Source organism: Octopus sinensis, linkage group LG20, assembly GCF_006345805.1.
Source record: "Octopus sinensis linkage group LG20, ASM634580v1, whole genome shotgun sequence".
NCBI lineage: Eukaryota > Metazoa > Mollusca > Cephalopoda > Octopoda > Octopodidae > Octopus > Octopus sinensis.
The window spans coordinates 26,917,945-26,932,678 of record NC_043016.1 but is presented as its reverse complement, the minus strand read 5'-3'; the positions used below and the strand labels follow the sequence as shown (position 1 = coordinate 26,932,678).

The 14,734-nt window shown below is 35.3% G+C and overlaps 1 protein-coding gene across 5 annotated transcripts in view; it reads right to left on the bottom strand.

Moving 5' to 3' along the window:
* Positions 1 to 290: 290 nt before the first annotated feature.
* LOC115222639 overlaps positions 291 to 14,734 on the bottom strand; it is a 36,273-nt gene continuing 21,829 nt past the window's right edge. For all 5 annotated transcript variants that reach the window (XM_029792953.2, XM_036511599.1, XM_036511601.1 and 2 more), the window contains 9 exons: positions 14,161 to 14,273; positions 12,296 to 12,427; positions 11,063 to 11,251; positions 10,734 to 10,804; positions 8,015 to 8,113; positions 6,960 to 7,033; positions 4,466 to 4,620; positions 3,122 to 3,214; positions 291 to 443 (listed from right to left, as the gene is read on the bottom strand). In XM_029792953.2, the coding sequence (XP_029648813.1) occupies positions 348 to 443; positions 3,122 to 3,214; positions 4,466 to 4,620; positions 6,960 to 7,033; positions 8,015 to 8,113; positions 10,734 to 10,804; positions 11,063 to 11,251; positions 12,296 to 12,427; positions 14,161 to 14,273 (1,022 nt within the window). In that variant the 3' untranslated portion in view covers positions 291 to 347. The remainder of the gene's footprint in view (positions 444 to 3,121; positions 3,215 to 4,465; positions 4,621 to 6,959; positions 7,034 to 8,014; positions 8,114 to 10,733; positions 10,805 to 11,062; positions 11,252 to 12,295; positions 12,428 to 14,160; positions 14,274 to 14,734) is intronic.

Below are 14,734 nucleotides of genomic sequence, written 5' to 3'. Positions count from 1 at the left end.
GAGTGGAAGACAGAGGCGGGGGTCAGGGAGAAGTGCAAACGTAGAGCATGAGGGGAGATAATTTGGTGGTGATGGTGGTGTGTGTGTGTGTGTGTGTGTGTGTGTGTGTGTGTGTGAGTGTTTTGTAGGAGAAAATGAATCACAGTAATTTGGGTGCAAATAGCTAACAAGTGAAATGGTCCCAGGCAGCAAAAAAAAAAAAAGTGGGGTGGATGGTCTTGTGGTGGTGATAGTGAGGAAATGTTTGGCGGAGATTAGGTGCACACCCCTTACTATTATACGAACTTTAATTTAAATAGAAATCAAAAAGTTTACTTGAAAGATAGCACTAAAATTTTAAAAATTTATCATCGATATGAATGGTTAGTTGATATACCACCCCATTCAAGTAACTGTTTGTCTGGATTATCTTCCCAGCTCTCTGATTTCTGATGAAGAGTAAACTGAAAATAATGAAATAATTTTGAAAATTAGTATTCAAGAAATGGCTTTGCTTTAATGTAAAGGATTCTATGAAGATATTGTTTAAATATGTCTTATGCTAAGTAAATTAGTTTTTTTAAAATTTTTTTATTTCCTCTGAAAAAAAATGTGAAAGCAATTGCCAGCCCTAGAATTTATCATTATATACTATCTCAATATGTCACCACTAGTAACTTCTATGGTTCTTAGAGAAGTCCACAAATGGTATACTGCTCAAATGTCACAAACTTAATTAAAAAGAGCTTATTAAGAGCTTTGTTGGAAAGTTCTACTGCACCCACTGTAATCTCTGGTTATAATACCTTCAGATTATCACTTTATTTGCTCACTCACCAACGGTGTGTGTGTGACATTTCATTTAACAATGGTGAGTAACCAAAAATGTGACTTCTATTGTAAAGGCATTGACAAGCTAGTTGAATGTTGGCAAGAAGTTGTGAGCAATGAAGGAGAATATTTGAGACGGATTTCTTGAAATTATTGATGAAAAACAAAGATTAAAATAAATGGGGGGGGGGGGGGAAAACGAATTTATCTGACAGCCCAATAGAGCAATATATAATATATATTAGTGATATCATAAATGTTAGGCCAATTTCTCTAGGGAAAATAGTCAACACTGGAAGGACTTGAACTCTGAATGAATAAAGACTATAAATACTAAGGCATTCATTTAGACTAGTGGTTCTCGAGCAAGGTCCATATAGCTCTTTGGGGTCTACATAAGATTTTGTTGCTAAAATCTATACAATAAATTGGTTATATTTCTACAATACACAAAATATTTTATCAATTTTTAAAATATAATTCCTAATATTTAATCATGAAAATGTAATCAGTTTCTTATTAAACATCGAATAGCTATAAAAGTCCAGTAGAATAAAACAGGAGTTAAAGGTGCTTCACAGGTGAAAAATAGTTGAGAACTGATTTAGATCAATACTATCAATTCTGCAAATTCATTGCCTTCCCATTATATTATAATCTTCATTTATGGTCACAACTTTAATTCAATACCAGTTTCTCATTGTGGCAGATCGTTCCAGCTCGTGCTATCTCATCAATGAACACAAACATTTTAGTACCTTACTTTATATTTTCATATTCCATGACAAGCAGTACATCTTCACCTATTACTCATTCTCAATCACATCAGAAGTACATATCAATGCAGCTTCCTCTCCCATAGTTGATCACTTTAATGCCTAACCCTCTTTTCTGAACTTACATGTACCCCAGCCTAACATAACATTTCACATCCAACAAATCCCACACACTCCATTTCTCTTCAGCATCTCAACATACCCCGCATTCAATCTGCTTTACTTGTTTCAGTCATTTGACTGTGGCCATGCTGGAGCACTGCCTTTATTCGAGCAAATCGACCCCAGGACTTATTCTTTGTAAGCCTAGTACTTATTCTATTGTGCTCTTTTGCCAAACCACTAAGTTACGGGGACATAAACACACCAGCATCGGTTGTCAAGCAATGTTGGGGGGACAAACACAGACACACACACACATATATATATATGTACAATGGGCTTCTTTCAGTTTCCGTCTACCAAATTCACTCACAAGGCTTTGGCCAGCCCAAGGCTATAGTAGAAGACACTTACCCAAGGTGCCATGCAGTGGGACTGAACCTAGAACCATGTGGTTCGTAAGCAAGCTACTTACCACACAGCCACTCCTACTCCAATATTTGTTTTATTAACATGTAATATCGTACTCTTTATATGTACTTCACACATCACCTGGTTCTGTTCGCCTATCTTGTTTCTCTCAAGCCACCACAGGCATTCCACATTTAGTATCTCGCTACTTTGAAATTTTACACTTCTTACACAAATAAGGTCAATGTTCATTACAAGCAGTTTCTTCCATTTCATTACTAAAATAAATTTAACGTACTATCAACAATCTCTAGCGAAACATTTAAACAGTTAACGGATTTCATTGCATTATTGTCTTCACTGCTACCTACTCCTGTATATCAATTATAACATGTATCATATCCAAACAGTCCAAAGGCTCCAACTGATGTATATCAATACTGTCAACTACTGCATATCTATTACATTTAGTGAAACACCTAAACAGTTCAGACTTCCTTACATTGAACTCCTGCCAACAATTTATGTATAACTATCATATCTGAAGCCCTGGTTCTCATCAGACTGTCAACAATCCAACTGTACCTTCTGCGTATCAACTTTTTTTTAACACCAAATATGCAGTACTGAATTGTCTACTAAACCACAATATAAATGTTAACATTTACCCTTTAACATTTAGTCTTATCAATTTCTCCTTCAAAATACTTATATAACATTAGGTTGTCAGATAAATTTGATCATTTTTTCTTCCCATCTATTTTAATCCTTACTAATGTTATTTGAATTCGCAAAAAAATGTTTTTTTTATAGTGCTTTATTTTTTTTTTGTAGCTCTATTTTTACTCTACAACTTTTTATTGTTTTTTAAATTTGAGTAATTTTTACCTCTATTCAGACATGGTAAAAAGAAAAGCAAAAGGAATTTATCTGACAGAATACATGTTACTAAAAAAAAAATAAAGTTAAATAAAATAGGGTTAATAAAAAAAGACAAAGAACAGTTTGCAATTAAATTTTACCTTTTTAGTTCTGTGTTTTTGGGTGTCTTTGATTTCCCACTGTTTTTGCTTTACTTGTGCTTCTAAAGCACCAGGTCCACCACAACCCCAAACCTTGAAATAAAATTTATACAAAAATAGATTTACCTCTAACACTACTTCAAAATAATGTAGAAATTTTAAAATCAAAACGTCATTGATATTAAGGAAGAGATTAATTTCAATAAAAAATCAAATGGAAATTGTAGTTGTGATCCCTGTGCTGGTGGCACATAAAAAGCGCTAACCGATCGTGGCCGTTGCCAGCCTCCCCTGGCACCTGTGCTGGTGGCATGTAAAAAGCACCCACTACACTCACAGAGTGGTTGGCGTTAGGAAGGGCATCCAGCTGTAGAAACATTGCCAGATCAGACTGGAGCCTGGTGCAGCCTCCTGGCTTCCTAGACCCCAGTTGAACCATCCAATCCATGCTAGCATGGAAAACGGACGTTAAACGATGATGATGATGATGAACCATATGTTATATATGTATGTATGTGAATGTACATGGCTTAGTGGTTAGGGTATTTGGCTCATGATCCAAGGTCACGAGTTCAATTCCTGGTGACACATTGTGTACTTGAGCAAGACACTATTTCACATTGCTCCAGTCCACTCAGATGGCAAAAATGAGTAGTACCTGTATTTCAAAGGTCCAGCCTTGTCACACTGTGTCATGCTGAATTTCCCCAAGAACTACGTTAAGGATACAATGCTGTAACTGGAGTGCCAATTAATCAATGTATATGTATACATATACACATGAATGAGTGGAGAAATGAAAGAAAAAGGCATTCAGCACATTTAGGAGTTACATACACTATTATTTAAAAGTTTGATTCAGCTCCATACATCTCAGAGTTCCACAGGCTTCTTACAGAAACCTAACTCATTCAGGTTCAGATTACCAAATTAGGTATTTTGAGCTCGAATGAACTAGGTTTCTGCAAGAAGCTTTCAAAACTGAGTGATATGGAACTGAATTAAACTGTTTTAAACTATAACATATGTATATGTAATATTCTTATTTTGATCAAGTCAGCATCTTACTTCTGATTTTCACTTGGGTAAAAGAATATATAAAATTTAAATAAATCAATAAGAGAAAATCTATATGGTTGCTTGACCTGTTAGAAATAACTACAAAACCTCTCAAATCACACTTCATCTTAAAAATTTAAACAATGTAATGCTAGATAATGTAATGCTAGACACTCTTAAAAAACACAGGAATGACTGATCATAAGATCTAGTTGATTAGATTTGAGCTGGGATGATGGGAAAACAATACAACAGAATAAAAATTCTACAAGAACAGGTACTTACTTCAACTCTGTGTAATTTACATGTAACACCATAATGTTTTATGGTGTCAAACTCGGAAGGTATTTCCAAAATCAACGACTTGGCATCTCGGCCTATCTGAATACCTTTCTTCATTTCTCTGTTGTATTCATTCCAAAGAAGCATATTTGGTCCAGCTATATAAATAGAATCAATAGATGCTAAAACAGATCTGATTAAACAAAATAAGAGAAGGAATAATTATGAAAGTCAAACTGCGTCGGTGTTGATTAAATAAGGATAATTAACTTAATCTTTATTAATTATCTTCTAGATAACACTTCAAGTTTTAGAAAAATATGAAATTGCTTTCTCAACCATGCCTTAATACTAGTTATAATACTGATGATGTTAGATATGGAGACGCAATGGCCCAGTGGTTAGGGCAGCGGACTCGCGGTCGTAGGATCGCGGTTTCGATTCCCAGACCGGGCGTTGTGAGTGTTTATTGAGCGAAAACACCTAAAGCTCCACGAGGCTCCGGCAGGGATGGTGGTGATCCCTGCTGTACTCTTTCACCACAACTTTCTCTCACTCTTACTTCCTGTTTCTGTTGTACCTGTATTTCAAAGGGCCGGCCTTGTCACTCTCTGTGTCACGCTGAATATCCCTGAGAACTACGTTAAGGGTACACGTGTCTGTGGAGTGCTCAGCCACTTACACGTTAATTTCACGAGCAGGCTGTTCCGTTGATCGGATCAACCGGAACCCTCGTCGTCGTAACCGACGGAGTGCTTCCAGATGTTAGATATAGTAATGATTGGTGAGTCTTGACTAAGGTTTAACACTGATGGATTTAAATACAACATCAAATAAAAAAAATGATGGCATACTAAAACTAAAGAAGATGTCTTTCAATGCATGTTTTTTTTTCGTAACTTTGAGAGCTTTCATGTGACAAAACGCTGTATATTGTAAATTCAGTACTGTTTTAATAGTGGACAGATCTTCCATACTGGCATAATTTACGTTAGCTGGTTTGACAAGATCCAATGAGTCCAAGGAATACACCATGCACTAATATCTGCTTTGGCATGGTTTGTATGACTAGATGCCCTTTCAAGTGCTGTAGCCATGTTAGACTGTATTGTGACACCAATACTAGTGAGGTCGCCATGCAGCTTGCAAAACTAAGATCCCTTTGACTAAATGGGGCTACAGTGAAGAAGGGAGGCAAGTTTATGTTAAGAGATGAGAGGTGAAAGTGTGACAGAATAGGCGAGTTGGCAGAAACGCTAGCACGTCAGGCGAAATGCTTAGCTGTATTTCATCTGCCGCTATGTTTTGAGTTCAAATTCCACCAAGGTCGACTTTGCCTTTCATCCTTTCGGGGTCGATTAAATAAGTACCAGTTACGCACTGGGGTCGATATAATCAACTTAATTTGTTTGTCCCCTCTGTGTGTAGCCCCTTGCGGGCAATAAAGAAATAATAGGTTTCTTGTAGAGGTACTACATGACAGCTCACATTATAGATGTAGTGGGAGTAACTGAGGTAGGGCTGGAAAGAGAGAGAAACTATTTGGTGATAAGGTCTAAGGATAGGCCCTTAAAGTACAAAGCGAATAGAAATGATTGGGGACAGAAGAGGCAGTGCAGATGGGTAAAGTTGCAAGATTGAATGGGGAGAATAAGCAATGGTTGGAGATGGGAGAATGAGTGAGGGAGAAAATATAAAGAATGAGGATTGAAGAGTTGTTGATAAATGTGTTCGAGGGAAGGTAGTGAAAAGTGGGTGATGACTATAGAAATTGGGTAAGGTTGAGGGATGAATGTAGTGAATGGTGGACAAAAGTGGAATGGGTGATTGATGATTCGTGAGTTGAGGAAACGTAAGGGAGAGTAGGTGATGAGTGTCAACAGAGAAAATGGATAAAGAGCAGCAGGATGAGAGAAAGGGACATGATGTGTGGGTTGATAAATTGCATGAGTGTGAGGGGAGAGTGAGAGGTATATACTGAATTATATAGACATAATTCAGTAACGGAGAAAGGTGATCAGTGTAAAATGTGGGGGGAGAGAGAGAGTGTGTGTGTGTGTGTGTGTGTGTGTGTGTGAAGAATGAAGAATTGGTCAACAAAGATGTTAACTGGATTGAAAAAAAATTTTTAAAAATAAATGTAAAGAAATACAAACACACATATATACCAACATCATTGTTTTAACATCTACTTTTCCAATTTGAGACAGATTTTCTGTGGCTGGATGCCCTTCCTGTTGCCAACCCCCACTTTTCCCAAGTGAGATGATATTTTACCATGGAAGAGAGGAAACAGACAACATCACTTGTATGATGGTAATACTTATTTACAACAATCCATGTAACATCTAAACAAGGTTACACACAAACACCACATTTGTCAAATTCACTCAGAGGTTTGGTTGGCCAAGGGCTATAGTGGAAGACACTGGCCCAAGATACCATGCAGTGTGACTGAACCCAAGACTACATGGTTGGGAAGTAAGCTAAAACTTACCTTGCATGACTCTGTAAATGGGAAGTAGCTGTATTAAAAGGCACTGATCATTCCCATAACGTCTTGATCCTTCCCTGGAAGTGCCAAAAGAAAAAATTATATGAAATTGTTCAACTGAAGAAAAGAATTCAATAAATTAATGCTTATCATAACTTTTAATCAGAAGAAAGACACAGAAGAAAAAACAGATAGAGGAGAAAGGGAAGTAGAGATAAATTCTATGGATGATGCTGACAAAATGGCAATTTAACCATTTTCATTCCCATATTTCTGTTCAAATACACTGCCCCTGTTTCAATTTATTTTGAAAATATTGAAGAATTTGGTAAAATAACTCATCAATCTGGTGTTTGGAGCATAAATTAACACGCAAATTTTGATGGAAGGTTTTTGGTTTTGATTATTTAAAATCAGAAATTTGCATCACAGAACCAAAGCAGTCACAGGCAAGCTGGAATCAAAAGCTTGGTAAAATAATTCCTGCAAATTATGGTGCAATCCTTCAAAGTGTATTAGCATAATCCAATGGGAAAATGCTTAATAGGTTTCACATCGTGTTCTAAAATCATTTTTGAAACAATATGTGCAGAAGATACATTGTATGACCATTCTTCAGGTAATATTCTGTTCAAGCTACTTGAAAAATTGGACAGATATCAGACATTGATGTGTGCATGGAAGAAATTGATATATTGCTCTGATTATCATCCCCAATGTCTTTTCTGTTGTTTATTAATCAATTAAATCATGGAATATATTGTCACTCAAAGAATGATTAGCAACCATTTATCAAAGAAAACTTTTGAGAAAAAAAATAGCAAAGATTCAGCAATATGTGTTACAGAAAGTAGAGAAATTATAGAGAAGAATTTAAAGTTTTCTCTTAGATTTAGAGTTTCTAACTTCCTTAAAATGAATGCTAACAAGGATGATTAAGCCATGTAGTTTCATGTGGTATAGGACTAACAGACAGATGTGAAATATACTACAATATGAGGTTTTGAACATTCACTTAAGCAGACAAAGTATGTTGAATTATAAGACCAAGTTGTTACCTCCAGCCACAATCAGATGCAATGCAATAAAGGTTTTTGGCTTCGAATGAAAGCAATGTAACACAGGAACCTTTGTAAGATGAAACATGATGTGAAAATCTATTAAAAGAAAAAAAAAATCCAGTTAATTAAAAATATTAAGGGTTTTACTAATAGCAGCATGCATGACACATGTTAACCATTCAAAAACACACAAGGGCTGTTAACTTCACTTAAACGTTTATTACTTGTTATATGGTCACGGGTAAGGATGACAGAGTAATCTTTATCAGTGATCAGGTTACAGTATCAAAGAACAAAAATTTTGAATCAATATAAGAAATAAATGCTTAAGTGAATTAAGTATTATGATTTTGAGTGACTAAGATGTGTCTTCCATGCTACAATTGTTTTACTTCCAACACACATTCTCAGACCAAATCACTTACCTAGCAAGTACACCTGAAATTAAGGTTTAATATTTTAAGAATTTCAAAATTTATCATTTTTATGTCCACTTCTCTATGTTAGCATGGTTTGGACAGAACTTTTTGAGAGTGGTACTTATGGCTGAATAACCTGTCTCACACCAACCTTTTGACATGCAGAAATATGGTATACCTATTCCAAACACTAGGAAACATTTGAGAAAAAGGAGAGTTTGTCCTTTTTGTACGTGCTTCATTTAAATCCATTGACAAACGTTATTAATTGACGTACAAACAACTGTTTACTGAAATACAAAACCATTTCTAGCTTATATCATTATTTTAAATAATAAAATATATTTTTTTTTTTTAATTTGTAAAAGGTATCTCACTCATGTATAGCAAATTAAATCTTTAGCATACCCATAGTTATATGGACAAGATTATTAAGAAGCTAACAGTGAGAGACCAGTAATTTAACTCTCAAATCACTCATTTTGTAAATAAAATCATTGAAACTGTACTATTTTTAGGCAGCAGGTGCCACACCTACCCCAAGCCCATTTATATTTCAGAACATTTCATTAGGCTTACCAACATGATCTCATTTCTAGTGTTAGCAGATCCAGCACAGATGTTACTAATCCATTTTCAGAATTCTAAACTTATTAAATCCAATATCAATATTTATGATTATTTTCAAGACCAAGATATGCTTCTTGACATGTTGAGTCTGTAAACTGGTCTCATTTTAGTTTAGTTAAAGCTAATCCACTTATGTATGTTACACAATCTCATTCAGTTATTCTCTATAGTTACACATGTTGTTCCCCAGCCTACACCCTAATATGAAATCCCAGTTTACCAGTTTTTTTTTTTAAATCTCAAACATCTCCAAGGGAGTTGTGAATAGTAATATAAATACATCTAAATTGTAATAACACCACCAAAGTATTTCAAACAATAGCTTTAAAAGTGTTTTGGTATTGTTCAACTTTTACATACAATTACAAGTGCTACCAATGGGAATATCATCTTACTATCATTTTCATTCCTGTATCTTTTCTGTTCCAAACACTCGACATACCTTAAACAGTGGTAACTGAAAACTTGTTGCACTACTCATTTTACATTAATTTTTCATGCTGACATGGGTTAAATGGAACTTTAAGACAATTTTTTTTTTTTGCCAAATGTCCTTACTGATGCCAACATTTTTAGTTGCTCCTCACAACATTGGTGGGATACAGTGTACCTAATCTAAAAAGATTAAAATAAATAAATTGGAATACATGTATTACATACTCCAAGCAAGGGATATAAAAGATACTGGACTCAGCATATGCCTTCAGTCCAAATTTATCTGCAGATACTTTGCTGTTTCTCATTGTCCAAACACAATGTTATCTCACTATATGTCAGAAACAGGAAACAAAACATCTGAGAATATCTGTGATAGACTGAGAGTCCTATCCCAGGGGAGATTTATAAGTAGCAGCTGTTTTACGAACTACTCACAATTCCTTGAGACATGAACATAATCTTCAACAGATGAAATCAAACCACACCAATTAGGTTTACATTTATGGCCTGAATTTCATGTGGCATCTTAAACCATTTCCAAATATGTAAAAACATTACAGATGTAGGCATGACTGTGTATTTAAGTTTGCTTCACAACCATGTGGTTTTGGGTTCACTTCCACTGTGGCACCTTGGGCAAATGTTTTTTTACTATATAGCCCTGGGACAATAGAAGCCAGCCTTGTGATTGCATTTGATTGATGGAAACAAAGAAATGTGCATGGACACACACAATGTATATGTATGTATGTATGTATATATTACATATATGTTTGTGTGTGTGTATGTATGTATGCAATTTTCTAAAAGTCATTGAGCTACATGAACTGACATTGTTGTAGTCCCTCCCACTTCATCAACAAACCACCTGCTAAATTTGCATTTTCAGATCTGTGTACAATAAAAAATCTCTTACTTGAAATACAAGTAAAGGTTAGCAACAGAAAGGGCATCCAGCCATAAAACAATTCCTCAGAACTATATTCGTCTAACCCATACTAGTATGGTAAAAATGGACATAGAAACAAATGAAAATAATAGTGATGTGATTATATTACAAACAAACAAAAGGAAAATCAATATATAATACTACTGTTTTTATCTTAAATTAGCAGCAGTAGGGAAAGCATTCGTCTATAAAATTTGAATAGGCATGTGAAAAATCTGAATTTCCAGACAAATTTAATTCATAAATAAAAATAGAAGCAAAATAAAAAGTGTTTCTTTACCTGTTCATAGATAAACCATGATCGTTACTGTTATATAAAAGATTCCATGTTTGGCAATGTGGAAGACGTGCCTGGGGACATAGAATGGCAGAGGTATAGAGTAAAGAAAAATAACAAATTCTAATGTAAGCAGTAGGCAGTAAACGATATGGTTTAAGATAAGGAGACCCTCTCACACATACATGATGTGTTTCTTCCATTTTCTGCCTACCAGACCCAATCACAAGCTTGGAGCTATAAAAGCAGACATATACCCTATGTGGTTGGGAAGCAAACTTCTTAATCACAAAGCCATACCTGCATAAATACATTTTTTTTCATATACTTACTTTTTGAAGCAGATCTTGTACTGAACTGGAAACAAATGCATAAGGACTAGGCTGTGTCCTCAAATCAGTAGGCTTTGGAATTGTTATGTAGACACCGGGTAAAGAAATTGTCATGCACCATAGAACTGTTTTATTGATCAAATAATGTCCTTTTAAAATATGATCCAGTTCAGGAACTGCAGTAGTTACCTGCAAAGAGTTGATGAGAATTTTCATAAAACACTGGAAGTGGAAAATTTTGAAAATAATGAAGAATTTAATCAAATAACTTGGTTGTTATTGAAGTGGTAATTGTAATATAAATTAACTGTCTTTGTCAGTCATATTTGAGAATCCAACCAGAAAGTGTAGCGATAGTGGCTTCTGATAGGACCCTATGGAGGAGGTCCTTGAAGACTTTACTCCCATGATCCTCTTATGAATGGTCAGTGGAAGAAACAGATGGAGTGATGATCAGTTAAATGATGTTTGGATCATATTTGGTAATGGTGGTTCAAGTAAGATGTACTTGGAAGAACTTTTGGTAACTGGGTAGTATGCTGATGAGGAGGGGAGTGATAGCTAAGCTAAAGGGAAGGTGAATGTTACAAATGTGAGAACTGCTATGATGTACGGGAGTGAGACATAGGAAATGAAAGTGGAATAATAGAGAAGGTTGGAAAGAACAGAAATGAGAATGGTTTAATGAATAACTAGAGTAGTGTCGAGAGACAAGACTAAAAAAATAAATTTTAGAGGCTATAAAAAGCAAGAATCACCTATTACATATAAGTGTGTTTAACTAGAGGATCATTGTAAATCTTAGATTCCAAAGTGGATTTAATCACAGTTACAGATAGACACTAGACTAAATATTTATTGGATACATTAACACATTGGATCATCATCATCACTGTTTAACATCTGTTTTCTATGCTGACATGGGCTGGATAGTTTGGCAGGAGCTGACCAGCCAGAGAGCTGTCCAGGTTCCAATTGTCTGTTTTGACAGTTTCTATAGCTGGATGCCTCACCATCATTGTTTAATATCTTTGACGGTGGCATGGTTTGGATGGTTTAACAGAAATTGGCCAGTCAGAGAGCTGTCTGTTTTGGTATAGCTTCTATGGCTGGATGCCTTTCCTAATATCAACCATTTTACAGAGTGCTTTTCACATGATATTTTATGTATCCCTAATTATTGTAGATTTTCCCGTTCATTCAATAATCAGAAGAACTTAGACAAAAACTCACTTCTTCTGTATGAGACTTAGATCCAGTTAAAATGCAGAGAACCCATTCATGAACACTACTAAAGAGATGTGGACAGTGTTTTTCCATCCAGCGTTCAAAGTCTTCATAACTTATAGTTTCTTGAATACCAAACTGAAATAAATAAATAAATACATAAAATATAAGGTTTTCACAAAATTGTGACTGATAAATATTTTGAAATATTTATCAGACCATACTTTTAAGGATCATTTAAGTATGTGTTGTAATGGCATGTAATTCTATTAAGCAGATCAACAATTTATCAGATAAGATGAAGATTAAGATTGTGACTTAAATATTTTGGTATAAATAAACACTAATCTCAATATGTTTGTTGAGAATACATTAATGATTCAATGAATGCAGAATTTTATATAACTATGATAAACGGTTTAACTAACGAACATCTTGTAGCCAAAATTACATTATTCACAACAGCCACTATGATTGAAATTTTATGGCAGTGCCAGCTTCAGAGTTCAGCTTCTGCAACAATAGTTACCAACCATTTCTATGCCCCATATCCCTAAGAAATGTTTGATTAATCATTGCATCCCATAAAAAAACATCTCACTTGAAGATAAAAATATCAACTTTCTAGTAATTTATTGTTCAAAAATTGAACCACACACACACACACACACAATGTAGAATAGTAAAGTTTGTGGTGTGCTTTAATACAACAAAGTTGTTTTTTGAAATTATTAGTGTTATTCCAAAAAGCGATTTTAAACTAGACTTGCCCTCTTTTTTGTACCCACTGAGTATTCACCAACAGAGGGTTGAGTCACACCTGGTTGGGAACCCCTGTTCTACATCTTTTCCTCGTCATTGAACATAATACTCATATAAAGGTTGCAAACAAATTCCCATGCTAATTGTAAAAGTAACCAAGGAAGCAATAATAATGCATTTGAACACAATAAGCTTAATAAGGTTAATAAGCTTGCTTTACGACTGTGTGGTTTCAGGTGAGTGCATTCTACCATAGATTCAGGCTGAACCAAGATTTCTGAGTAAATCTGGGTCTATGATGAATTTGTTAAGTGGACAGTATTTAACCCTTTAGCATTTATACCAGCCATTATATCTGGCCCAAATATTCTACCTATTTTATGTTCAAACTGGCCAGATCCAGCCACTCACACCTATCCTACAATGTCATTGAAAATATAAGCAATAGGCGTAGGAGTAGCTGTGTGGTAAGTAGCTTGCTTACCAACCACATGGTTCCAGGTTCTGTCCCACCGCGTGGCACCTTGGGCAAATATATATATGTATATATGTGTGTGTATATGTTTGTATGTCTGTGTTTGTCCCCCCCCCCAAATCGCTTGACAACCAATGCTGGTGTGTTTACGTCCCCATAACTTACCGGTTCGGCAAAAGAGACCGATAGAATAAGTACAAAGAATAAGTCCTGGGATCGATTTGCTCGACTAAAGGTGGTGCTCCAGCATGGCCACAGTCAAATGACTGAAACAAGTAAAAGAGTAATCACATCATCAAAATCTTGAAGCTGCAAGATAATGCATGATTGACTCAAAACAATTTGAATAAATAAGCAGAGTAATCTGAATACTAAAGGGTTAAACCTTTATGCAATCCCCATGATTAGAAATATAATTTGCAACAGAGTGTACTATGTTAAAGGCACCCAAGGCCATGTATTGGTGTTAAACTGGGTGACAGATTAAATCTACCCAACTATATTCATGGCGGTTATTCAAAAAGGTATTATTTAAATAGTTTTATTTGGCATTGTAATTTCTAATGTTTGAAGACAATATAATAAAACAGTAGAAATCTTACGAGTGAAGAATTTTAATGGTTATAATACTCACCATACTGTTCACCATGGCTTCACGACAACCTTCACTATTTTCAAATTGTGAATATGGAATTGAAGACAGAGATAAGGCCAGGGCATAACAAACAACAACAAGATCCCTGCTATCTGCAAAATCAGATATTGGTACATAGATTAAACATGGTTGTTTTTCTTATTCACTTCATACAATACAAATCCTAACTTTATTATTATTTGCAAGAAATCATAATCAGCAATTTCAGTTATATTTATATTAGCACCACTCTGGATTAGGCATCAAGAAAAGTAAGACTGTCTTCCTTTCCATTTCTAGAATTATGCAAGGTGGCACGTAAAAAGCACCATTCGAGCGTGATCGTTACCAGCATCGCCTTACAGGCACTTGTGCTGGTGGCACATGAAAAAACATTCGTGCAAGGTCGTTGCAAATGCAGCTGGACTGGCTCCTGTGCAGGTGGCACATAAAAATCACCATTTGAGCGTGCCCATAGCCAGTACCGCCTGACTGGCCCTCGTGCCGGTAGCATGTAAAAAGCACCCACTACACTCTCGGAGTGGTTGGTGTTAGGAAGAGCATCCAGCTGTAG